Source organism: Mustela lutreola, chromosome 1 (genome assembly GCF_030435805.1).
Source record: "Mustela lutreola isolate mMusLut2 chromosome 1, mMusLut2.pri, whole genome shotgun sequence".
Classification (NCBI taxonomy): Eukaryota; Metazoa; Chordata; class Mammalia; order Carnivora; family Mustelidae; genus Mustela; species Mustela lutreola.
In genome coordinates, this window is record NC_081290.1 from 13174608 (window position 1) to 13202123 (window position 27516).

Here is a 27516-nt window from a genome sequence, read left to right on the forward strand (position 1 = left end):
ATAGTTAAATAATCCTGTAAGATGTAACCTTTGAAAAATATACAAACCATTCTTAGCTCTCAGTATATATATAAAAAACAAGTGGCTGGTTGAATTTATAGTTAACATCTTATGTGGTTATATGAAAATACTCAGTTTCTCTCTCTTTTTTAGTACTTCATTCCTTTTTATTGCAAATAATACACCACTTTTTAATCCATTCATTAAAGGGTGAGTATTTGGGTGGTTTCCAGTGTTGCTGTTATTTTTTTAAATGATAATAACTTTTATTTATTTCCAGATGCTTCTCTTCCCTTCTAATATAATTAACATAGTGTTATATTTTCAATTGTACAGTGTTTTTAGTCTCTTGATAATTTTTCACTGTGAAAAACAATTTTTTTTTTTTTTTTTTAAGATTTTATTTGTTTATTTGACAGAGAGAAATCACAAGTAGATGGAGAGGCAGGCAGAGAGAGAGAGAGGAAAGCAGGCTCTCCGCTGAGCAGAGAGCCCGATGCGGGACTCGATCCCAGGACTCTGAGATCATGACCTGAGCCGAAGGCAGCGGCTTAACCCACTGAGCCACCCAGGCGCCCCAACAATTTTTTTTTTTTAAGATTTTATTTATTTATTTGACAGGCAGAGATTACAAGTAGGCTGAGAGGCAGAGATTACAAGTAGGCTGAGAGGCAGGCAGAGAGAGAGAAGTAGGAAGCAGGCTCCCTGCCGAGCAGAGAGCCCGATGCGGCGCTCGATCCCAGGACCCTGGGATCATGACCTGAGCCGAAGGCAGAGGCTTTAACCCACTGAGCGCCCCAACAATTTTTTTTTTAAAGGATTTTATTTGAGAGAGGGAGCAAGAGAGCAAGCATGAGCACGGGGCAGGGGTAGAGGGAGAAGTAGACTGACTCCCCACTGAGCAGGGACCCCCCCCAGTGCAGGACTTGATTCCAGGACCCTGGTTACAACCCAAGCCAAAGGCAGATACTTAACCTACTGAACCATGCAGGCATGTTGAAAAACGATTTTTGAATGGGCATTTTAGATGTTTCCTTGTGCAAGAAAGAGATTTCTTGTAGTATATATATAAGAAGTAGAATTGCTGAATTTTAGGGTTTACTTGCCTAAATACTGCTGCATCACTCTCCAAATTGGTTGGGTTGATTTATAACAAGGTGTGAGAGTTCTTTTTTATTTTTTTTAGTTCATTTGAGAGAGAGAGAGAGCCAGTGGGCGAGAGCATGAGCAAGGGGGAGGGTTCAGAGGGAGAGGGAGAAGCAGACTCTGCACTGAGCAGGGAGTCCAATGCAAGACTTGATCCCAGGACCCTGAGATAGATCCCTGAGATGGGATCCTCAGGATCCCTGAGAAGACCTGAGCTGATGCTTAACTGATTGAGCACCCAGGCTCTGCAGATAGTATATAATTTGTATTGATTTTACCTTCTTTATAAATTGTAAGAATTGATTTGGTATAAAAAACATACTCATTACTTTGTATATGTATTTGTGTTTTTCTGTAATTGTTTTATTTAGTGTAGTCTCAAGTATTTTCAGCCTTTAAGTACTGAGCTTTTGTTTCCTTTGGACATTGGGGATATGAAAGTGGGTAATCAAGAACTATATAGCTATTGCTGTGTCCCAAGTACATATTACATAAACCTTTTAACATTGTTTTCATAGTAGCTAACATGCGTTATATATTAGCATCTGAAGGTATTGGCTTATTTTTAGTCTATTTAACTGATGGTATTAAAATGTGTGAGACGGGTAAATTAAAACTACATTTAGAAATCAATTTCTTATTTTTTATCTTAGGCATTGTCCATATAGCCAAAGATTAATTATTAACATAATTTAATAGTAGTCTAAAGTCTTAAAGTTAAGTAAAGGTTTTGAAAACACAATTTAAGCTGATACATTGAATTCTTATAATTTATGGCTCTGTAAGAATTAATTTTAGGGCGCCTGGGTGGCTCAGTTGGTTGACCCTCTGACTTGTGATTGGGACTTAACGTCATGATCTAGGGGTTGTGGGGTCCAACTCTGCATTGGGCTCTGTGCTCACTGGGGAGTCTGGTTGAGATTCTCTCTCTCCCTCTGCCCCTCTCCCTACTCATGGGCATTCCCTCTCTCTCAATAAACAAAATCTTAAAAAAAAAAAAAAGAAAAAGAATTACTTTTTAAAAAAAGATTATTACTGGGGAGCCTGTGTGGCTCAGTTGGTTGAATATCCCGCTAGTGATTTCAGCTCGGGTCATGATCTCATGGAATGTGAAATTGAGCCCCATATGATGAGCTCCCCCTTAGAGGGGAGTCTGCTCTAGATTCTCTCCCTCTTCCCCTCCCTCTGTTTGTGCTCTCTCTCTAAAACAAGTAAATAAATCTTGAAAAAAGACCCTAACTATATTACCTACTACCATTATTATTTTTTAAATTAGTTGGGCACATAATTTTATATTTTATAGTGTTCAAAGGTATTATTGTCACCATATTAAAACCAGTAGAATAGAGGACTTTGAGGAATTAAAACTATACTTTTTTTTGAGAAAATAAATTTAAACCTTTCAATTCTAGAATATTCTGTGACACACATGCACGTACACATGTACAAACACACAAACACATGCACACATTGAAATCAGGGATGAGATGGATAATAGTATTTAAGCCAAAATTGAATTAATTGGTCTAAGGAGTCTTCCTTTTTTTAAATTTTTTATTTTTAAGGCGTCTTCCTGATTAGAAATGTTACTTGAGTTATTTTTCCTCTCTGCATGTATTTAACAGATAATGAAACTTTTAACTTGTTTAAAAGTGATATTTTTTGCTTTTTTATGACCATGAGCATTAATTAAACTACAAGCTAACTTCCTTTTTCCCTGTTAAAACCTTTGGGAACAAAATAAACCAAACTTTAAGAGCTAGAGCACTTACAGTGTAAGCAATTTCCACTGAGGTTCTTTCATTCAAATTTATGTAATCACTTAATTTCTATATTATTTCTGTAAGCCTAATAGAACAGAAGCTAATTACAGTAGATTTCTTTTTAAACAGGTTTATGAAGGGTACTTCACATACCATACAATTTACTAATGAAAGGTGTACAATTCAGTGGTTTTATAGTATATTCACAGATATGTGCAAACCATCAATATAATCATTTATTAGTTTTGATAGCTTTTTAGCATATTTCATAGGATTTTCTGAGTATAAAAGTCATGTCATTTGTGAATAGAAATAGTTCTACCCTTCCTTTCCATTCTATTTTTTATTTGTCTTCTGTTGCCTAATTGCCCTTGCTAAAATCTTTAGTACAGTGTTCAATAGAAGTGGCAACAGCAGACTTCTTGTCTGGTTCCTAAATTTTAGGATGAAAACATCTAGTCTTTCACCATTTAGCATATTGCTAGGTGTAGGTTTTTCATATATACCCTTATCAGGCTGAGGCAGTTCCCTTCTAATCCTACTTTGTTGAGCATTTTTATCATAAAAAGGTGTTGGATTTTGTTAAATGCTCTTTTGTTTGTTATTGATCTGATGTATTATTTAATTGGTTTTTGGGTTGTAGACCAAACTGCATCTCTGGTATAAATCCCATTTGGTCATGATGTATGTATGATTCTATTTATACATTGTTAGATTTCTTTTGCTAATATGTTGTTGAGTTTTTTGGTGTGTAGTTTTCTTGTGATGTCTTTGTCCAGTTTTGGTATCAGGAGATTCCTGGCTTTATAAAGTAAGTTGAGAAGTTCTCCTGTTTTTTGAAAGAGTCTGTGAAGAATTTGTATTCTTTGAATGCTAGGTAGATTTTAGCAGGGAAACCATTTGGGCCTGGGCTTTTCTTTCTGGGTAGTTTTTTGATTACTGATTTATTCTCTTGTTAAAGGTCTTTGAGATTATTCCTTCTTGAATCAGTTTTGGTAATTTGTGTGTCTTTAGGAATTTATCCATTTCATCTAGGTTATCTAATTTTTTGACATAATTGTTCATAGTAATCTCTTATAATCCCTTTTATTTCTTCAGATTATGATTATAGCACCGAAATCTGCATGTTTTTTAGTAATGTTGTATGCAAATTATTTTCTCACATATGATAAGAGTAGGTTGATAGACTGAGTCAAGAAACAAATTAAAATATAGGACTTAGAAGAGGAATGTGAGAGAAGAAAAAAATCATACAGTCTGGGAATAGTATATCCTATTTGCATGTATTGGAGATAAACTGATTAGCTGTTAAAGAGATGAGCCTGATTCCCTCTGAGCACCTTACTGTACCTCAGTAGGCTAACTAGGGGTGTCAAAGAAAGCAATTTCAGTTTCTTGTGGATTTTCAAAAAAAAAAAAAGATTGATTAAATGTGTAATATACATCATATGCTGCCTGTAGGTGATGTCTCCTTGTGTCCCCTTGTCATCACCTCTATCTTAGGCCAGGTCTGTACCGTTTCAGAATTTTTCTTTTCTTTTTTTTTTTTTTTTCTTTAAGATTTATTTATTTATTTATTTGAAAGGCAGAGATCACAAGTAGAGGCAACCAGAGAGAGAGAAGGGGGGAAACAGGCCCCCTGCGGAGCAGAGAGCCTGATGTGGGGCTCAATCCCAGGACCCCGGGATCATGACCTGAGCTGAAGGCAGAGGCTTTAACCCAGTGGGCCACCCAGGTGCCCCTCAAAATTTTTCTTAGTAGTCCTAGAATCAAATTTTTTTCCTAGGTTAGTTGTATGTCCTAGGACCTAAACAGGGTTATCTAATATTTGTTACAGCCAGTATGATATTGTTTACTCATTGTGTATTATCCCTGAAAGAAATATTTTATGGAGAAATGAAAACAACTTTACACTTTACATTTTCACAGAGGTACAAGAAGTACAAAGGATCAAGATAATATGAGTGAACGGAATGTTCATCAGGAGTCTCAGATCAAGGGATTTACACACAATACACCAGCAGAATCTAACTTCGATTCTAGAGAGCAGAAGATTTCAGTTTTGGAAGGAAGGTATGTATGTGTTCTAAGGATAATTGGGTTTACCTTATACTAGTTACTCATTGCTGTGTAACAAATTACCCCAAACTTTAACAGTGACTTGGAAACATCTGTGGTTTCATAGTTTCTGTGGCCAAGAAGTCTGGGTTAGCTTGCTAGTTCTTACTCAGTGGTTCTAATGAGGTGTAGCATTCAAGATACCTACCTGGTCTGTAGTCCTTTGATGGCTTGACTGTGACTGGAGGATCTACTTATAAGGTAGTTTGCTTCCATGGCTGTTAGCTTTATGTGTCTTTGTTATGTGGCCCTCTCCATAAGGGTATTCAACATGACAGCTGGCTTTTTACAAAACAAGTAATCCAAGAGAAAGTGTGACTATGATGGAGGTTAAAATTGTCTCCCTGAAGTTGTGCACTATCACTTCTACTCCATTCTGTTTGTTGGAAACAAGTCATTAAGTCCAGACCACATTTAAGGAATGGGGGATTAGGCTCTCTCTCTCGAAAAGAGGAGTATTTAAAAATTTGTGGGTATGTGTTTAAAACAGGTACACTCAGTGAACAAACCAAGTTAACCTACTCTTACAATATCTGAAATCATATACCCCTTTTTAAAATGAAGGAATGGTAAATTATAACAGATTATCAGGACTTTTAAGTGATGGCTAAGATTTCTTTACTATTTGGTAGGTTATGACTACTAGGCCTATCCTGGGTTCATAATGGAAGAAGGAATCTAGAACTGGGATAAGCTGAATTATCTCTGAGCAATTTCTGGACTATATTTTAAATTCTACTTGTTTCTGACTGTATTTTTTAATTAAGAAAAGCTGATTTATTTCTAAAATTTTTTATAATTTGATTTATCAAGGGATGTTACTTGAGTTGAAATTAAAATTTAGAATTAATTCATGGAGTTTAAAAGGTTATATAAAATTCAGTATTTGTCCTGTTTGACAGTTATAGGATTAAATTTTAGATTCTTTGTTTTATTTGGCATGTAAATATACTTTTGGTGATCTATAACGTCACTCTTAGTTTTATAAGAAGGAAACCTTTTTGGGGAGAAAAATGACCATTAGGGTAGAAAATTAGATATATGTATTATAAAAGCACAAATTTGATGATTTACTTTTTTATCTTAAAGTGGACCTTGCAGGCTCAAGAATTATTTAACACCTGTAAAGAATAATTCTGATGTGGATGACAAGGAAGTTCAGGAAACTTCAAGTAGGTTATTACTTATTGTTTGTTGTCTTGATATTTATGGCATTATGCATGCAGAGTAGGGTGTGCTATGTTTTATATAAATTGTTGCCAGTGGCAAGTGTGTATTGAGTACTTACTCTTAAGAGCCTTAGTATTTTTAAGATACTTACAAATTTGTAAGATTTGTAAGATCTTATACCTGTGTGATAGAGGCAGGAAGAGAGAGAGAATGACAGAGTGACAGTCCTTTCTTTGAGGTAGAACATAAAGAAGTAATTAACACTTAAAATATCTACTTGAGTATTGAAAAATGTTAAGAGGTGTCTGGGTGGCACTGTTGTTTGGGTACCCAGTTCTTGATTTCAGCTCAGGTCATGATCTTAGTGTTGTAAGATAGGGCCCAGTGTTGGGCTCATGCTCATGTAGAGTCTACTTGTGACTTTCTCTCCCTCTCTTTTTGCCCACCTTGCAGTTTCTCTCTCTCTTTCTCTCTCTCTGAAATAAATAAATCTTTTTTTAAAAATAAGTATGTTAAGCTGTTAAGGGTATAAATGAAGAAAGATTAGCCATGTATACTGTAGCTGTATGATGGGTATATCAGTTTCATTATATTGTTTTTTCTATTTTAAATATATTTGAAATTTCACATAGTACAGTTTTTAAAATGCCTCTTAATAATTTTGTAATTTTTATGCTGCTAAAGAATGTGCTTGGAATTTAATCTGTTATACTGTTTTTTGTTTCCTAAGTCACTAATTCATTTTCCTTTTATTTTTTTATTTTTTAAAATTGGAATCTCTCTCTCTCTCTCTCTCTTTTTTTTTTTTTTTTTTTTTTTTTTGAGAGAAAGCACACACAGGTGCGCCCATGAGCAGGCCTGGCCATGGTGGGGTGGGGTGGCCAGAGGGAAAGGGAGGGAATCTTAAGCAGACTCCTTGCTGAGCTCAGAGCTCATCTCACAACCCTGAGATCATGATCTGAGCCAAAATCAAGAGTTGGACACTCAGCTAACTGAGCCGTCCAGCACCCCTCTTTTTCCTTTTGATTTGCATCTCTTGAAATACTAGGAATGTGGAATTTGTTTTTTTAAAGATTCTGGTTTTAAGGGATCTCTATGCTTAGAGATAAGCATCCCCATCTCTTGGGGCTTGAAACTGCAATGCTGATAACAAGAGTTGCAGGCTCTATCAACCAAGCCAGCCATGTGCCCCCTTTTAAATTGTTTTTTTTCTCTCTGTGTTGAGAATTATTATTTTTCTCCTCTAAGTTGAATGCTTTCTTATTATTTTTCTATAATAAAAATTTTTTTATTTGAAAAAACAATAAATTTTCCTGACTACAGCTTTAGCTTAATTTTACAGCTTTTTATTTATTTATTTTTAAAATCTTTGAAAAGATTTTATTTGTTTATTTATTTGTAGTGTGAGCAGGGTTGGGGCAGAGCAAGAGGGAGAGAGAGAATCTGAACCAGATTCTGTGCTGAGTGTGGAGCCCCACCTGGGGCTTGATCTCATGACCCTGAGATCAGGACCTGAGCCAAAATCAAGACTCTCAACCGACTGAACTACCCACGTGCCCCAGTTTTACAGCTTTTTAAATATTGTGTTCTTTTTTCCTTTTTAAAGATTTATTCTTTTATTTTAGAAAGAAAAAGAAGAGCACAAGCCGGGGAAGGTTAGGAGGAGGGGCATAGGGAGAGAGAATCTCCAGCACTCCCTGTGAGTGCAGAGCCTGACATAGGACTCGGTCCCACAACCCTGAGTTCATGGCCTAAGCTGAAATCAAGAGTTAGATACTAGACCAACTGAGCCACCCAGATCACTCTTAATGTTGTATTCTTACTGTAGTATACCCTAAATTACAGTGATTTTTCTTTGACCCAGGAGTCTTTTAAGGATATATTAGTCCAACAGCTTGGCCCCCAGAGTCTCTTGGTAGAGTCGAACTCTACCACTTATTTACTATGTTATTTTGAGTAAAAAATTTCATTGCTCTTACCTTCAGCATACTTATCTGTAAAATTGGAATATCATTTCTAATCCCTTAGCTTTCTTATTTAGTTTAATATCTGGTTTATGTTAAAACATTATTATGTTGACTGTTATTCTGAAGTGTTTTGTTCTTTGTTAACAATTTCTAATTTCATTTCATTGTTCTAGGGAATTTTGGCTTGTATTATTTATTTTTTGAATTTATTAAGGTTTTCTTTATGATCTGTAGTATGCTTAGAACATAAAAAATTCATGGGTTCTCCTATGGGTGCTTGAAAAGAACACTGTTCTTTTGTGTACATGTATGGATATAGAAATATATATCCACTTATTTTATTGATATAAGTGTATATATATTTTTGAATATTTTGACTATTTATGGAACTCAAATATTTTTAATTTTTAAAGATTTTTATTTACTTGAGAGAAGGTGAGTGGGCATTTGAGAGGAAGAGGGATAAACAGATTCCCTGTTGAGCAGGGAGCCCGACACAGGACTTGATCCCAGAACTCTGACATCATGACCTGAGCTGAAGGCAAATGTTTACACCCAGGTGCCCCCGAACTCTTTAATATTTATAGAATATTATGGAATATTTACTATGTATCCTTCTAGAGGCTGCAGATGTGGTAGTGAACAAAAGTGACAAAAACTTCTGTCCCCCTGGAGCCTACTTTCTGGGGGAACCAGCATAGAAGACAATAAAAAATGAGAGCAAAATTTAGGATTTGCTGGATTGAGAGTAGAGTAATAAAGCAGGGATTTTGTGGTGGGAAATGGTGGTTACATGCTTAGGTAGATGGGCAGAAAAGGCATTACTGAGGACGTGATCATCTGAGGAAAAAATGAGGAAGCAAATCCTGTAGCTGTATCAGGAAATACCTCAAGTCAGGGAAGAACAAGGCCAGTTTTGATATGATAATGAGTCTGATGGCAGGAAACACTCAGGAGACTGGGCGGAGCAAAGAGAGAGGTATTAGGAGATGATGTCACAGAGATAACGAGAATGAAAGATCACATAGGATGTTAAAGGCTATTTTAAGGATTTTTTGCAAAAGCTTTTCCTAAGAGAGTTGATAAGACATTGGAGGGTTTTGAACAGAGGAGAGACATGATGGACCTATAAACAGAATGACTGGCTGCTGTGTTAGGGAAGGTTGGTGAGTTTTAGGGGGCTGGCATTAAAGTTGGAGGCAGGGAGACTGGTTGGTGAGACATTAGTAATCCCCCTGAGAGTTTGCTTAGACTAGGGTGGTAGCAGTGGAAGGTGGACAACAGTAGTAGGATTTTGAATAGATTTGAAGATAAAATCAATAGCATTTCCTGATGGATGGGATGTGGGATGTAAGAAAGAGATATCAGGGATAACTTGAAGGCTGTAGGCTTGAGCACCTAAAAGAATTATGTTGTCATTACTTGATTTGAAAACTGTTAGGGAAGGAGCAGATTTGGGGGAAAAGAACAGGATATTAGAATTGAACATATTACATTAGATATTAATTTGATCCTTTATATCCTTGCTTGTGATTTGTGAAACCTGCTGAAGACTGCCAGAGTTGAAGTAAAGTGTTTCCACTACAATAGTCTGCTTTTTTCTCCTTATATTTTCTGCAGTGTTTGCTCTGTACATTTCAGTGCTGTTAGTAAGCATGTAAACCTTTATATGGAATGTACCTGCTTTGGTCAAATTCATCTTCTTTTTTTTTTTTTTTTTTTAAAGATGTTATTTATTTATTTCACAGAGAAAGAGAGGGATCACAAGTAGGAAGGAGGCAGGTAGAGAGAGAGGGAAGCAAGCTCCCTGCTTGAGCAGAGAGCTGGATTTGGGGCTTCATCCCAGGACCCCAGGATCATAACCCGAGCTGAAGGCAGAGGCTTAACCCGCTGAGCCACCCAGGTGCCCCCAAATTTATCTTCTTGATCTTTTTACAGTGCTTTTACCTTGTAGTCTGTTTTGTCTAATATTAATATTATGACCCTAGTTTCTTTTGGCTCATTGTTCCTTTTTATATTTTTATTTATCTTTTTACTTAACCTTTCTTACAGACCTAAAACAAAGTGGTTTAGAAACAGTACATGAGGGGCACCTGGGTGGCTCAGTGGGTTAAGCCTCTGCCTTCGGCTCAGGTCATGATCTCGGGGTCCTGGGATCAAGCCCTGCATCGGGCTCTCTGCTCAGCGGGGAGCCTGCTTTCCCCTCTTTCTCTGCCTGCCTCTCTGCCTACTTGTGATCTCTCTCTCTCTCTCAAATAAATAAATAAAATCTTAAAAAAAAAAAAAGCAGTACATGATTGAATTTTTATTTTTAACTTTCTGTCAGTATTTTTTCCTTTAATAAATGTTTAACACATTTATGCTTATTGTCAGAACAGATAGCCTTGTTACTTCCTTGTAAGTTGGTAGACATTCTCACATATAACAGCAAGAACTCAGGAAATTTTTTTTTTTTTTGTACAACTAGTTGAATAGTAAAAATAATCTTTGAGTCATAATCCTTTTTCCTTTAAACTAGCTGGCTATTGACCTTTTGTCTCGAAATAGCTAATGCTTAGGAGTAGAAATTTAAAGGCAGACCTATTTCTTGTTTTCTTTGTAGGGAACCTGTTTTCTTCTATCTCCATGCTTACTAGAATTCTTTAATGTTTGAAATGCAGGAGTTATCTCTTCATTGCTGTTTTTTTAAAATAATTTTTTGGAAATTACTAAATTTATTAAAATACTAACTTTTAGAAATTATTAATTTTAAACATTCTGAATTCCCATATCTGCTTCACCCAGATTCCACAGTTGTCAGTATTTTACAACATTTGTTCCATCTCTCTCTGTGCCTCCACTACATATATGTTCATACACATTTCTTGTCATTAGCCTTTAAAAAAATTTTTTTTTTATGTAGGCTCCACACCCAACATGGAGCCCAAAATGGGGCCTGAACTCAACACCCCAAGGTCAAGACCTGAGCTGAGATCAAAAGACAGACAACTCAACTGACTGAGCCACCTACGTGCCCCTTAAAAAATGTGTTTTTTATTGAAGTATGATTAACATACAGTGTTACATTAGTTTTAGGTATAAAGTATAATGATTTAGCGTTTTTATACTTTATTTAGTGTTCATTATAAGTATAGTCTTAAACTCCTTTATCTCTGTCACTCATCCCTCACCCACCTTTCCTCTGGCAACTGCCAGTATGTGCTCTGTATTTAAGAGTCTGTTTTTTTGTTTGTTTGTTTATTGTTTTCTTTGTTCATTTGTTTTGTTTCTTAAATTCCACATTTGAGTGGGGTGTCTGGGTGGCTCAGTTGGTAAAGTGTCTGCCTTCGGCTCAAGGTCATGATCCCAGAGTCCTGGCATCGAGTCCCACCTCGGGCTCTCTGCTCAGTGGGGAGCCTGCTTCTCCCTCTCCCTCTGCCTCTCCCCGCTGCTTGTGCTCTTTCTCTCTCTCGTGGTCTCCCTCTTTCTCTTAAATCAATAAATACAGTCTTAAAAAAAAAAATAACTTATGAGTGAGATCATACAGTATTTGTCTTTCTGTGACTGACTTGTTTCACTTAGCATTATATTCTCTATCCGTGTAGTTGCAAATGGCAAGATGTCAGTTTTTATGCCTAAGTATTATTCCACTGTGTATGTGTGGTGTGTATACATACCACATCATTTTTATCCATTCATCTATGGATGGACACTTGAGTTGTTTCTATATCTTGACTATTACAAATAGTGCTGCAGTAAATACAAGGGTGCAATATACCTTTTTAAATTAGTGGTTTTTTTTGTTTTCTTTGGGTAAACATTGAGTAGTAGAATTACTGGATCAGGGGCGCCTAGGTGGCTCAGTGGGTTAAGCTGCTGCCTTTGGCTCAGGTCATGATCTCAGGGTCCTGGGATCGAGTCCCACATCGGGCTCTCTGCTCGGCAGGGAGCCTGCTTCCCTCTCTCTCTCTCTGCCTGACTCTCCATCTACTTGTGATTTCTCTCTGTCAAATAAATAAATAAAATCTTTGAAAAAAAAATGTGCTACTCCCTGTTTAAAAAAAAAAAAAGAATTACTGGATCATATGATAATTCTATTTTTAATTTTTTGAGTAACTTCCATGCTGTTTTCCACAGCATACCAACATGCATGAAGTTTCATTTTTCTTCACATCATCGCCAGCATGTTTCTTACCTTTTTGATTCTAGCCATTCTGCCAGATATGAGGTGGTAGATCATTGTGGTTTTGATTTGCATTTCCCTGATGATGAGTGATGTTGAGCTTCACCCATCTGGATGTCATTTCTGGGAAAAATGTCTATTCAGGTCCTCTGCTCATTGTTAAATCAGATTATTTGATTTTTTGGTGTTGCGTTGAGTTTTTTACGTATTTTGAATATTAACCCATTATTGAATATATCATTTGTGGGTGCCTGGGTGACTCAGTGGGTTAAGCCTCTGCCTTTGGCTCAGGTCATGATCCTGGGGTCCTGGGATCGAGCCCCGCATCGGGCTCTCTGCTCAGCAGGGAACCTGCTTCCCCTCTCTCTCTGCCTGCCTCTCTGCCTACTTGAGATCTCTCTCTCTGTCAAATAAATAAATAAAATCTTAAAAAAAAAATATATATATATATATATATACACATATATATATATATATATAATTTGAAAATAATTTTCTCCCATTCAGTAGGTTGCCTTTTCATTTTGTTTTTGGTTTTCTTTGCTATGCAAAAGTTTTTTATTTTGATGTAGTCCTAATAGTTTATTTTTGCTTTTGTTTCCCTTGCCTGAGGAGACATATCTAGAAAAACGTTGCTATAGACAATGTCAGTGAGATTACTGCCTCTCTTTTCTCCTAGGAGTTTTATGGTTTCAGGTCTTACTTTCAGTTAGGTAATCCATTTTGAGTTTATTTTTGTGTAAAGTGTAAGAAAGTGTGGTCCTGTTACATTTTTTTTTTTTTACATGTAGCTCTCCATTTTTTCCAACATCATTGGTTGAATATGCTGTCTTTTTCCTGTTGTATATTCTTGCCTCCTTTGTCATAGATTAATTGATTATATAAGCATGAATTTATAGCTGGGTTCTCACTTTTATTCTGTTGATCTATGTGTCTCTTTTTGTGTTGGTATCATACTGTTTTGATATACTACAGCTTTGTAGTATATCTTGGTCTGGTATTGTGATATCTCCAGTTTTGTTCTTTCTCAAGATTGCTTTGGCATTATTATTAGCCTTTTCTGTACTATTTGAAAAGAAGTTGCAGACATAGTACTGTGTATAAATGTATGCAGATACGATGTAAGACAAGAACATAATCACATTATAACCATCCACGTCAGGAAATCAACATTAATATTAACACTAGTATTCCTTCATTGATTCCTGCAGATTTCACCAGCAGTTCCATTAGTGTTCTGGTTCAGGATCCAATTCAGGATCATAGATTGCATTTAGCTCTCATGTCCGTTAAGTTTCCTTCAGCAAGGAACAGTTCAACAGGCACTTTCTAACTTTCCTGAGCTTTACATTTTTTGAGAGAGTGCAACTTTTTATTCTTTAGAATGACGTTCTACCTGAGTCTTTTTGATGTTTCCTCATGATCAGATGCCAGCCATGCACAGGTGACAGAAGTAGTACAGAAATGATGCTATGTTCTTTGTGCATCACATTAGGAGACACAGTGTTTGTCCATCTCCTGCTGGTGATGTTAATCTTGATCACCTGTTCAAGTTATTATCTCTACTCTAAAGATATGGTTGTTCTCTTTTATAATTGGTAAGTATTTTGCAGTGTGATATTCTGATGCTATTATCTAACATGTTTCTTTTCAAACCTTCACACCAATCTTAGCATCTATCCAAGACCCCCACTCAAATCATCAGCCACTAAGGATGATTCCAAATTGTGCTGTTCTATTTTCCCAATTCCTGTCTTTTAATTAGTGGCATTCTGTAAGAAATAGTTTTTCTTACCACTTCTCTTGATTTGTTTATCTATGTAATTATGGGCTGCTATTGGATTCCTATTTTATTTGATGGTTGTAATCTCTTTCATTTATTCTGATACTCAAATTGTGTCCGATTTGGTCGGTAGGCATCCTTTCAAACTGGTCCTTTTGTCCTTTGATTATGTTTCTGTCATTTTTCAAATACTCTTCTTCTTCTTTTTTTTTTTTTTTTTTTGGCTTAAGATGTTCTGGCCTACTTCCCTTGTCTCAGCTCTGGAATCGCTTATTTCTCCTTGGGAAACTGGTTCTTTTTAGTGGAGAATGACATTTAGAAACTCAGATCTAGGTACTTGGTATGCTCGCTGTTACTGGAATATCATTACTTTCAGGCTCTGTCAGTGGACGTCCTCAGTATATTTACTTATTTGCTTCATTCCTTCTTTGATCCCATCACCTGCTTCCCTCAGCTCACTGCTATTTTAAGAATTTTCAGTGACTAGCTTCTATTTTTTCCAGTGGGGATTGCTGAAAATTAGATTTTTTTTTTTTTGTAACAGCTTTATTAAGATGTATATTGAGATAGTCAACATACCATAAAATTTACCCATTTATGGGATATAATTCAATGGAATGTAACCATCACCACAGTAAATTTTAGAACATTTTATCATCCCCAGAAGAAACCCCGTATTCTCTATCTCTAGCAGGCACCTTTCATTCCCTCACCTCTCCCTACCTTTTAAGCCTGTGGCATCCACTAATCTACTTTTATTTTCTATAGATCTCTATAGATTTGCCAGTGCTGGACAGGGAAATTAGATTTTATGATCACTAGATCATTAGATTTTTATGATTTTAGCCCGCAAGTTTATAAGGTAACTAATTCAGTCATTTAATTTTAACTTTTTTTTTTTTTAGAGTGAGTGTACATGCATGTGTGAGTGGGAAGGGGAAGGGCAAAGGGAGAGGGAGAGAGAAAATCTAAAGCTGGTTCCATGCTCAGCATGGTACCCAACTTGGCGTTCGATTTCATAACCCAGAGATCATGATCTGAGCTAAAATCAAGAGTCAGATGCTTAAATGATTGCCGCCACCCAGGTGCCCCAGTTCAGTCATTTTAAACAGTCTTTTTGTATCGTGGACTCATTTGAGAATATAATGAAAGCTTAGACTTATTTTTCAGGAAATGCATATTACATATAAAATTGTATCAAAAGTTTTAGGTCATTCATAGACATTAAGTGTCCTAGTTACATGTTGCTCCATAACAAACACACACAACTTAGTAGCTTAGTACAACAATTGATTTTTATCTCTCAGTGTTCTTGGGTTGACTTGGCTTAGTTGGGCAGTTCTTGAACTTGGGCTTTCTCATGAATTCATGCTTAAAATGCAAGCTGCTGGGCCTGGAGTCCTTTGAAAGCTCAACTGGGTTGGAAGTCCAGGGTGACTTTTTTCACTTAGATATTTAGCACTTAGGGGCGCCTGGGTGGCTCAGTGGGTTGAGGCCTCTGCCTTTGGCTCGGGTCATGATCCCAGGGTCCTGGGATCATGCCTTGCATTGGGCTCTCTGCTCTGTGGGGAGCCTGCTTCCTCCTCTCTCTCTGCCTGCTTCTCTGCCTGCTTGTGATCTCCATCTGTCAAATAAATAAATAAAATCTTCAAAAAAAAAAGTCTTTAACAACAACAACAAAAATACTTAGCACTTAACTGGTGTGGCTGGAACAGTTGAGGGCTGGCCACATGTATCTTTTTTCTCCGCATGTTCTTTCCATGTGCTTAGCTTGGGTTTCCTCACAGTATGGCAGTGTTGGGGTGGTCAGACTTCACATAAGGTGTCTTTCTCCAAAGTGAAGTTCTAAGAGACCCAGGTGGAACTTGAATATCTTCTTAGGACTTACCTTTGAGGTCCCAGAATATCATTTCTGCTGTGTTCTGTTGGTCAAACAGGTCGTTAAGATCAGCAGAGATTCAGGGAATTAGGGAATTCAGAGAAAAGGGAATTAGACTGCTTCTTGATAAGGAATGACATTTGTGCATAGGAAGAGAAAGAATTAATGGCAGCTATGTTTAGATGCTATTTCAATACTAAAGTTGAAAATTCTGGCCTAATTGGCACACTGCTAAATTTAGTATACTTGTACTATTTTAGAGCTTGAAAGATCATATATTACATTATTAGCATTTGATCGTTCTTTATTACACCCTACATTTTAATGTACTAAGTTGCTTATTTTACCTCAAGTCTAGAAAACTTATTTTTTGTTATGTTTAATTATTAGGCTCTTTAGATATACATTATAGCAAAATCTAAAGAAATGTCACACTGTTTTTCATTAGTCTTTATTCCTCAGCAGTAAAAAGTAAAAGAAGTAATACCATGATTGTCAAGTTAAATTTAATGAAAATACTTATATTGAAATTTACAACTAACACAGTTGAATTCAACATGGAATTAGCAGCCTTTGCTCACGAGATTATCATTTGCATTTTGCAGGTGACTCAAGAGTAAAAATATCTACAGTGATACCACAGGATAAAATACATCACAAGTTAGGTAAGATTATTTCTGTCTTTTAATATCTTCATATTATAAAACCTCTGTTACTAAATGGGTCTTAATTCTTCTCACACAGAGAAAGGAAGTATTTGGATTAACTGGCAGATAAATTGAAACTATTTGTTTAGTTTTTATGAATTTCACAATAAGTCATCATAGGCCAATGATGATCTTTATTAAATCTTGTGTCCCTCTCACTCTTTGCCCCATATTAAGGAACATGATTTTGCCTAGGCTAAGAAGTTAGGGTGGAGAATTCTGTAAATAATAACTGCTAGGTAGATGACATTTGACAACTCCCATTTTTATCCACCTCATTTGCAAACAAAGCAGTAGCTGGCATAGGTAGGCAAAGGTGGGAGCTGGGGAACTCATGGAGAGGCCATGGAGGATTAAAATTCTTCAGTTCCCAATAGTATATTTGCCAGTGAGGACTCATGAGACCTCTTGCACTTGTATCTAAGGAAACCACTAGAACTGAAGCTTCTTCAAATTGCTTCAACCAAAAACTCACATTTTGTCAATATTTTGTGGGCCCATGTGAAGACTGTTTTACCTCTTAGTGTTTAATACTTTCTTGAAAATTGGAATGATAACTAGTCAGGAGTAGGTAAACAGAGATAAAAATGTTTCTGAGCAAGGGCTTTAGCAACTAGAGAGAGGAAAATCTAGTATCATGCATAAGAAAGTAGACAACTGCTGGTGAGCTAGAATTTTTGTTAGTAGATGCATAACAGTTTCAACAATAAAAGAAATAATGAGGATTTTCAGAGATTCCATTATAGCATAGAAAACTTTCTGGGACTGAAAAACTCAATTTTTTTAAATTTAAAAAGTCATTAGATGGGGGCGCCTGGGTGGCTCAGTGGGTTAAAGCCTCTGCTTTCGGCTCACGTCATGGTCCCGGGGTCCTGGGATCGAGCCTCACATCGGGCTCTCTGCTCAGCGGGGATCCTGCTTCCCTCTCTCTCTGCCTGCCTCTCTGCCTACTTGTGATCTCTGTCTGTTAAATAAATAAAATCTTTAAAAAAAAAAGTCAGTAGATGAAGTGAAACTAAAGGGTAGTCACTGTTGCTGAGAACTGAATTAGTAACTGGTGTTGACATGGAAGAAATTTATCAGAGACAAAATACGAAAAGATGGAAAACATGAGGAAAAAAGGTGGAAATAATATGGAGATAGTTGAGAAAACTTGTAAACAATAGGATTTCCAGAAAAGAGAAACAGGTGGAGGAAGGAAAAAAGTTAAAAGAAGTATGTTAAAGAAAACTTACCTAAATTAAAGATGGCTTAAATCTGCAATTTGAATGAGTTTGCCAAATGCCAGTCAAAATTATTGAAATAGATACACTTCTAGACATCAATGAATAAAATTTCTAAATTTCAAGACTATAGGAAGCTTCTAGACAGAAAAATATATATATAAGGGAGAAAAAATGATGAGTACTGTTGATCTGTATAACATTGGAAGAATAAAATAACATCTATAGCCTATTTTAAGAAATATATTACAAGAATAAAATAACATCTATAGCCCATTTTAAGAAATATATTACAATCTAGTAATCTTACACCTAGCCAAGATATTTTCCTTTCTGATAAGTGAATTTACTTTGCAGATAATACAAAGATTGAGTTGACTCTAAATCCTCTGATAAAATACTCGTGTATTTTAACTAAGTATATAAATCAAAACTGACTCCAAAGAAAGGAAATAGTGGTGAGGAGTAATTCTTGTAATATATGTGCTTAAATTTAAGTAATGTGTATTTGTTTTCTGTTGCTATGTACTAAATTACCACAATTTAGCGGCTTAGACAACACACATTTATTATCTGTATTTTCTTTTGGTCAGAAGCCCAGATGCATATTAGCTGGGTCCTCTGTTTAGGAGTCAGGTTGCAGTCAAAAGTGTCAGCCTGGGTTGTGGTCTCATCTGAGGTTTGAGATCCTGTTCCAAGCTCATGTGGCTGTTAGATTTCAGTTCATCTGAGGTTTGAGGTCCTGTTCAAGCTCATGTGGCTTTTAGATTTCAGTTCCTTGAAACTGGGGCTGAGGTTACCTGTTTTTTTTTTGCAGGCTGTCAGCCATGGGCCATTACTTTCAACTTCTAAAGGCTGCCTGCAGTTCTTGCCACTTGACCTTTTCCATAGGCCCCTTCATAGTATGGCCCCTTGGATCTTCAGAGTCAGCAAGGCAGAATTTTTGCTTCTGCTCAATGGTGTCTTATATGTATGATATCATATATTTGTCACATATATAATCATAACAAATCAGAGTGATTCCCTGTCACTATTGCCATATTCTGCAGATGAGAAGAAAGTCACAGTTCCCACATACATCTTAGGGGAGGGGATTATTACACAAGGATGTTGAATCATTCATTGCTGGTACCTTAGGGTGTGACTACTACCTAATGTTAATGTGAATGGGGATTTATTAGTGTTAAATAATGACATTTATAATAATACTTTGAAATCCATACTATCTTTAATTAAAACTTAATGTGGGGGGGCACCTGGGTGGCTCAGTGGTTGAAGCCTCTGCTTTCGGCTCAAGTCATGGTCCCGGGGTCCTGGGATCGAGCCCCACATCGGGCTCTCTGCTGAGTGGGGTGCCTGCTTCCCCCTCTCTCTCTGCCTGCCTCTCAGCCTACTTGTGACCTCTCTCTGTGAAATAAATAAATAAAATCTTAAAAAAAAAACAAAAATAAAACTTAATGTGGTAAGGAAGAGAATAGGAGCAGAACAGCAGTAGTAAAAGTAGTCAAAATGTTTTATTTTACTGAATGAGAAAAAGAGAAGATCGTGTATGTTGGTAAGGGTTATAGTTTTTAATCATGGAGAAATGAGAATTTGATTTTTGAGTGCCAAGAATGGGAAAGTGATCAATATTAGAGGGAAAAAAGCACAGTAAAACTTTAAAATGACTAAGGGAGGGGAGTAAAAAGATATGGTCATTTGCTCAAATCAATAAAAATGAGAAAGAAGCATCAATGCAAAATAACTAGTTAAATATAAATAGTAACATGGAAGGAATAAAAAGAAACATGGTACTTGTTAACACTAAATAATGGATTGAATTCTTCTAAAAAGGTAGGGACTCTCAGATTTGAAAAACAGAATAAAGAAGGACAGATAATGATACAAAATTAATGAAGAAGGTAGAAAAATCAAATGCTTACGCACCAAACAACTTATCAAATAAAATATATAAAGAAAAAAGTTTTTAAAAAACTCAAATTTTTACTTAAACATTATAGTTAGACTGGGAGATTCTAATAAACTTCTTTCAATTCATTGGAAACTTCTAGCAAGCAAAGTAGGTAAAAGCATAGGAATTTGATTATATACCCAACAAAGTCAGCTTAGTTGCATTGTTCAGATAAAATTAGTGGATTTATGTGTATACACACAAACACATGCATATATAATTCTCCTGATTTATAAGTTTTCTGTTGTGGAGCATTTAGATGGTGTTCAGTTTGGTTTTTGTTTTCTAAATATAAATAGTACTACCATGAATGTTCTTACAAATACAGCTTTACCCATTTTTTAAAAAAACGGTAATAGCAGAATGCCTGGCTAGTTCAGTCAGAAGAACATGTGACTCTTGCTTTTGGGGTCATGAGTTTGAGCCCCATGTTGGGTGTAGAGACTACTTAAATAAGTAAGTAAGTAAATAAAGTTAAAAAAAACAGTAATAGCTAATGTTCAATGAATTGCTATATGTCAGGCATTTTATACCATTAAACAAATGGTATAAAACTCCATCTCACAAAACTCCATAAGGTAGGTTCTGTTATTTATCTGTTATTTATATTATTAGGCAGATGGAGGAAGCTACAGTTTACATAAGAGAGGTTGAGTGGCTGTAACATCTGGGATGTTTCAAAATTAGTTCATAATAAAGTTAGTATGTAAGTTTGACTCCAAAATACTTCCAACAGAAAATTGGCTAGATGGTTAAGGTAAATTTTAACAGCCAAAGTTGTAATGATTATGAGAATTTCAGTTTATTAATACTGCCTTTTTTTTTTCCTGCTGTTGCTTTTTAAAAAAAATGTTTGTTTTTCTTTATTTTTAAAATTTAATTGTATCAATATATAGTGTTTTATTAGTTTCAGAGGTAGAGTTCAGTGATTCATTAGTCTTTTTAAAATATTTTTTTATTTAAATTCACTTAACATATAATGTATTATTGGTTTCAAAGGTAGAGGTCAGTGATTCCTCAGTTTTGTATAATACCCAGTGTTTATTCCATCACCGTCCTTAATGCCCATCACCCGTTTCCCTATCGCCCACTACCCCAGCAACCCTCGTTTGTTTCCTGTGATTAAGAGTCTCCTATGGTTTATCTGTCTCTCTGATTTTGTCTTGTTTTATTTTCCCCTCCTTTCTCCTATGAATCCTGTTTTGTTTCTTAAATTCCACACATGAGTAAAATCATATAGTTGTCTTTTTCTGATTAACTTATTTTGCTTAGTGTAATGTCCTTTAGTTCCATCTACGTTGTTGCAAGAGGCAAGATTTCGGGTTTTTTGCTGGCTGAGTAATATTCCATTGTATATACCTACCACATTTTCTTTATCCATTCCTCTGTTCATGGACATTTAGGCTCTTTCCATAGTTTGGCTATTACGGACATTGCTTCTATAAACATTGGTGTGCCTGTGCCCTTCAGATCACTATGTTTGTGTCCTTTGGGTGAATACCTAATAGTATAATTGCTGGGTTGTAAAGTAGCTCTTAGTTTTAACTTTTTGAGGAGCCTCTATCCTGTTTTCCAGAGTGGCTGCAGCATCTTACATTCCCAGCAGTGTAAGAGAGTTCCCTTTTCCCCACATCCTTGCCAACATGTCATTTCCTGACTTACTAATTTTAGCCATTCTGACTGGTGTGAGGTGGTATTTCATTGTAGTTTTGATTTGTATTTCCCTGATGCTGAGTGATGTTGAGCATTTTTTCATGTGTCTGTTGGCTGTATGGATGCCTTCTTTGGAGAAGTGTCTGTTCATGTCTTCTGCCCATTTCTTGACTGGATTATTTGTTCTTTAGGTATTGAGTTTGGTAAGTTCTTTATAGATTTTAGATATTAGCCCTTTATCTGATATGTCATTTGCAAATATCTTCTCCCAATCTGTTGGTTGTCTTTTGGTTTTGTTAACTGTTCCTTTGCTGTGCAAAAGCTTTTTATCTTGATGAAGGCCCAGTAGTTTGTTTTTACCTTTGGTTCCCTTGCCTTCAGAGATGTGTCTAGCAAGAAGTTGATGTAGCTGAGGTCAAAGAGGTTGCTGTTGGCTATGTTCTCCTCTAGGATTTTATTGGATTCCTATCTCACATGTTGGTCTTTCATCCATTTTGAAAAGCTTGTTTTTGTGTATGGTATAAGAGAATAGTCCAGTTTTAGACTTCTGCCTGTGGCTGTCCAATTTTCTCAACACCATTTGTTGAAGAGACTGTCTTTTTTTCCATTAGATATTCTTTACTGCTTTGTCGAAGATTAGTTGATTGTTGAGTTGAGGGTTCATTTCCAAGTTCTTTCTTCTTTTCTATTGATCTATGTCTTTTTTGTGCCCGTACCATGCTGTCTTGATGATTCTGAAGCCAGCTTGAAGTCTGAAATTGTGTTGCTGCTAGCTTTGGTTTTCTTTTTCAAGATTCCATTGGCTGTTTGGGGTCTTTTGTAGTTCCATACAAATTTGAGAATTATTTGTTCCAGTTCTGTGATAAAAGTTGATGGTATATTAATAGGGATTGCATTGAATGTGTAGATTGCTCTAGGTAGCATAGACATTTTCACAATATTTGTTGTTCATTGCTCTAGATAGCATAGACATTTTCACAATATTTGTTGTTCCGATCCATGAGTATGGAATGTTTTTCCATTACTTTATGTCTTCCTCGATTTGTTTCATGAGTGTTCTATAGTTTTCGGAGTACAGATCCTTTGCTGCTTTGGTTAGATTTATTCCTAGGTGTCTAATGGTTTTTGGTGCAATTGTAAATAGGATCAACTCTTTAATTTCTCCTTCTTCCGTCTCATTGTTAGTGTATAGAAATGCAACTGATTTCTGTGCATTGATATTATATCATACCACTTTCCTGAATTCCTATATGAATTCTGGCAATTTTGTGGTGGAATCTTTTGCATTTTCCACATAGAGTATCATGTCATCTGTGAAGACAATTCTTTTTTTTTTTTTTAAGATTTCTTTATATTAGAGAGCACACACACAGGTAGGGGAAGGGGCAGAGGGAAAGGGAGAAGCAGACTCCTCACTGAGTAGGGAGCCTGACATGGGGTTTGATCCAAGGACTCTGTGATCATGATCTAAGCCAAAGACAGATGCTTAACTCAGTGAGCCAGCCAGGCACCCCTGAAGTCTACTGCTGTTGTACTACTGTCAGTTTATCCCTTTGTGTCTGTTAGTATTTACTTTATATATTTAAGTGTTCCTGTGTTCATATATACTTACAACTGTTAAATCCTCTTGTTGGATTGATCCTGCATAATTATGTAATTCCCTTTTGTCTCTTGTAGTCTTTATTTATTTCTAAGATTTTATTTATTTATTTGACAGATCATAAGTAGACAGAGAAGCAGGCAGAGGGGGGTGGGGGAAGCAGGCTCCCTTCTGAGCAGAGAGCCCCATGCGGGGCTAGATCCCAGAATCCTGAGATTATGACCTGAGCAGCAGGCAGAGGCTTAACCCACTGAGCCACCCAGGAGCCCCAAATCAGTTGATATCTTTATGGGTTTTCCCTTGTACATAACTGTCTGCTTTTCTCTTGCTGCTTTTTAAAAAGATTTCTGCTTTATCTTAACTTTTGATATTTTAATTATCATGTGTGTTGGTGTGGACCTCATTGGAACCTCCTTGCTCTCTGTTCTTCCTGAACTTGGATGTCTCTTTCCTTTCCCAAATTAAGGAAGTTTTCAGTTATTACTTCTTCAGTTAATTTTTCTGCCCTTCTGTCTCTGTTTTCTTCTTCTTCTTCTTCTTCAACCCCTGTTGGTACTACTGTTATTACACTTGATGTTGTCCCGGGGTTCCCTTGACCTATCCTCATTAAAAAGGTTTTTTTTTTTTCTTTTTGCTTTTCAACATAGGTGCTTTTTTACTACCCATCTCACTGATCCATTCTTCTATATCCTCTACTTTGCTGTCAGTTCCTATAGTCTGTTTTTCCTTTCACTTTTGTATTGTTTAGCTCTGGTTCTTTTTTATATTTTTTTATCTCTTTATTGAAGTTCTCACTGAGTTCATCCATTCTTCTCTCAAGTTTGGTGAGCATTTTTATGATCATTACTTTGAACTCTAAGGTGGATTGTTTACTTGTGTTTTGTTTAGGGTTTTTTGTTGTTGTTGTTGAGTTTTATCTTAGTCTTTCATTTGGAACATGAGCATGAATATGTCTCCTTATTTTGTGTAATGTTCTATTTGTATCTAAGAATAAATTGGACAGTTACTGTTCTTGGTCTTGAAGAAATGGACTTGTGTAAGAATATCCCCTATGTAGACTCTGTGTATTGGTGGTTTTGGGTGGCCAGCTAGACCTGGAGTGTGTTTGGGCTGTTGTCACCCTGGTGTGATGAGGCAAGGCAGATGGGGTGCTACCCTACAGGGGTGGTTGGAGCTTGGGTCCTGGGTCTGGCTATGGTAGCCCTAGCAGGCCAGCTGGAGCACCTGAATTTTGATTCCATCTGCGTTATCACGGTTAAGGAATGTAAACAGTGGTGCTTGCCAGCACCTGTTGACCTGGAGAGAGTTCCAGTAGCTGTGCCTCTTTTTGACAGATGCTCTAAGGTTAGAAAATGGCTTTTCTTCACTTACTGTCTAGTTACCTTTTAAACCACTGGTATTTTGTTTGTTTGTTTGTTTGTTTTGTGCCTCAGGGCAGGTGAGTCTGTGTACCTCTCAGAGACATCCTTCTGCAGGTCATCAGAGGGAGTGGAGTTTCAGATACTACTTTGTATTTTCCTCTCTTCCCTTTCTCTCCGTGGTCCCTCTGTCCTTTGTTGAGCAGAAGTTCTTAAGTCAGTTTTCAGTTCTTCAGAAGAAATTGGTCTATATTTAGGTGAGGTTCAGTATGTCCATGGAAGTTGTGAGCTCACGGTCTTCCCTATGTTACTGTCTTAGACCACCTCTAGCGATCCCTCTTTTTGTGAGTATTTTTGCAGATTAATTTTATGTAAGTTAAATTCTAAATCAAGTTATGGCTAAGTTGCTTTCAATTCAGTTTACATTTCTACTTACAGTATGTTTGAGTTTCTCTAACATCATTCACCCTGGGTGTTATCAAGTTTTTTAATCTTTGACAATCTAGCAACTTATTTTTTCATTGATATTTTTTTAACTATTAACACAAATATATTGTGAAATTTTTTTTGTTTTGTCTAGAAACATGAGTGTTCTACAGGGTAATATCAGTCTTTCTGCTACAAAGACCATCCAATTAAACATTTATGTTCATACCTTTTTTGTGTGATACCTTTTACAGTATTGCCTTCCAACACACCAAATGTTCGCAGGACCAAGAGAACACGATTGAAACCTTTGGAGTATTGGCGGGGAGAGCGAATAGATTATCATGGAAGGCCATCAGGTAGATTCCAGTTTACATTTTAATATCTGGCAAATAATAATTAGAATATAACAGTTTATTATGTGCAAAGCACTATTTTACATATGTACATGAATTACCTCATTTTATCATTATCCTTCAAAAATGAGGTCAGAATAGATTCAAGTACAGATCTATCAGATTACTATGGAAATGCTTATCTTTTTCTCTCTTTGGTAGCAATTTGAGGTGAGTTTGTGGCTTGAGAGTATTTTTATTCTATAGTATTGCACAAGGTTTTTAATTGCAAGAAATAAGTCATTAGATCAGAACATGAGAAAATAGTAAGTGGCAAAGATTAGTATTCCCTTTTACTATTCTCATCCCATTTGCTCGTCATATTTCTCTATAGAAATATAGATAGTGGGCCAGAAAATTATTTCCTTTCTGTGATGGATATATCTAAGTCAAAGAACTAAACTCACATGTGCATTATTATAAATATTTCATTGCTGGCTTTTGTGTTGTTTTTCAAACTGACTTGATTTCAAGCAACAGAGATCATTCTATCATGTTTCATCAGTGCATCTGGATTTAGGGTGGTAGAAACATAAGTGAAATTGGTATTTGTGTTGTTTGAGTTACTAACTGTAAAGTATAATAGTAATACATTCTTTGATAGTCTGAAAGAAAATATGCTATAGTAATTTAAATTTTGGTTCAATATTTTTACTTTCTCTTGTATGATATTTACGTTTTTTGTCATTAACTTTCAGGAGGATTTGTGATTGGTGGAATACTGTCCCCAGACACAGTATCATCTAAAAGGAAGTCAAAAGGAAACATTGGAAAAGTCAATAAAATGGTTGCTAGGAAAAGGATCTGTCTTGATAATGAGGAAAGAAGTATGAGCTTATTCCTGAAAGTAACCTTTAGATTTTATTTTAAATAATAGTGCTCTGAGAAGTAGCTCTTTACAAATTCTGTAATTTATTTGTAAAAATGTTAGACGTGATAGTTTAGGGTGAATTCACCTTTTTTTCTTTATTTTCTTATTAAGTTTTTAAATTTTAATTCCAGTGTAGTTAACGTACAGTGTTCTATTAGTTTCAGGTGTACAGTATAGTAATTTAACAATTCTGAACATCATTACTCAGTACTCATCATGATAAGTATACTCTTATCCCCTTCACCTACTTCACCCTTCCACACACCTCCCTTCTGATATGCTTTATTTTAAATAAGTACCCTCAGTGAGAGTTACTTTTTTTTCAACAAGAACATTTTTAACTCAAAACATACTTCAGAATACATGGTTCCAAAAATACATATAACACATTCCACCCAAGAAAAGTAGAATACACATTTCTTCAAATACACACAGAAGAATCAATCATCTGGTTAAACCACATAAAAAGAGACATAACAAATACTGCAAATTTAAGAAGACTGAAATCATACCAAAACATTTTCTAACCACAGTGGTACAAAACTAAAGATAAACAATAAAACAAAGCTGGAAAATCTATAGTGTAAACTATTAAATATTTAGTATGTAAATATTAAACAATACACTACTGCACAGACAAGCATTGGGCCAAATAAGAAATCAAATGGTAAAACTGCTCATTACTTTCAATGTTATGTTAGTGTTTCTTCTGGTCTCTATTTTATTTATTTCTGATTTTTCTTTGTTACTTCCTTCCTCTACTAAATTTCAGCTAAGTCTTTTTCTAGTTCTTGTGTAATGTTGTTTCTTTGAACTTTATTTCTTAATAACAGATTTCACTCTTAACACCTGCTTTTGCTGCATCCTATTGGTTTTGGAGTATCGTGTTTTCTTTATTATTGTTTTGAATTCACTTTTTAAAAAAATTTATTTATTTTTTAATTTTTTAAATTTTTAAAAAGATTTTATTTATTTATTTGACAGTCAGAGATCACAAGCAGGCAGAGAGGCAGGCAGAGAGAGAGGTGGAAGCCAGCTCCCTGCTGAGCAGAGAGCCCAACTCAGGGCTCGATCCCAGGACTTTGGGATCATGACCTGAGCCGAATGCAGAGGCTTTAACCCACTGAGCCACCTAGATGCCCCCCTTGAATTCACATTTCCCCCAAATTCTGAAAATAAACAGATTTTTACTTAAAAAAAAAAATCATTAATAGCATAATATAAAAAAACACTTCCTCGTGAGTAAATTACCCTGTCATTGAAGCTAACTTTTCCCATGTCAAATTATGATTAAAGTTGACATTTTTAATGAATTTTTTTCTGAAATGTATTTTATACTTCTCG

The 27516-nt window shown here is 35.9% G+C and overlaps 1 protein-coding gene across 2 annotated transcripts in view; it reads left to right on the forward strand.

Moving 5' to 3' along the window:
• CENPC (centromere protein C) overlaps positions 1-27516 on the forward strand; it is a 104996-nt gene that overhangs the window by 66745 nt on the left and 10735 nt on the right. For both annotated transcript variants that reach the window (XM_059160201.1, XM_059160195.1), the window contains exons 11-15: positions 4839-4982; positions 6117-6199; positions 16594-16653; positions 25161-25265; positions 26000-26128. In XM_059160201.1, coding sequence (XP_059016184.1) covers positions 4839-4982; positions 6117-6199; positions 16594-16653; positions 25161-25265; positions 26000-26128 — 521 coding nt within the window. The remainder of the gene's footprint in view (positions 1-4838; positions 4983-6116; positions 6200-16593; positions 16654-25160; positions 25266-25999; positions 26129-27516) is intronic.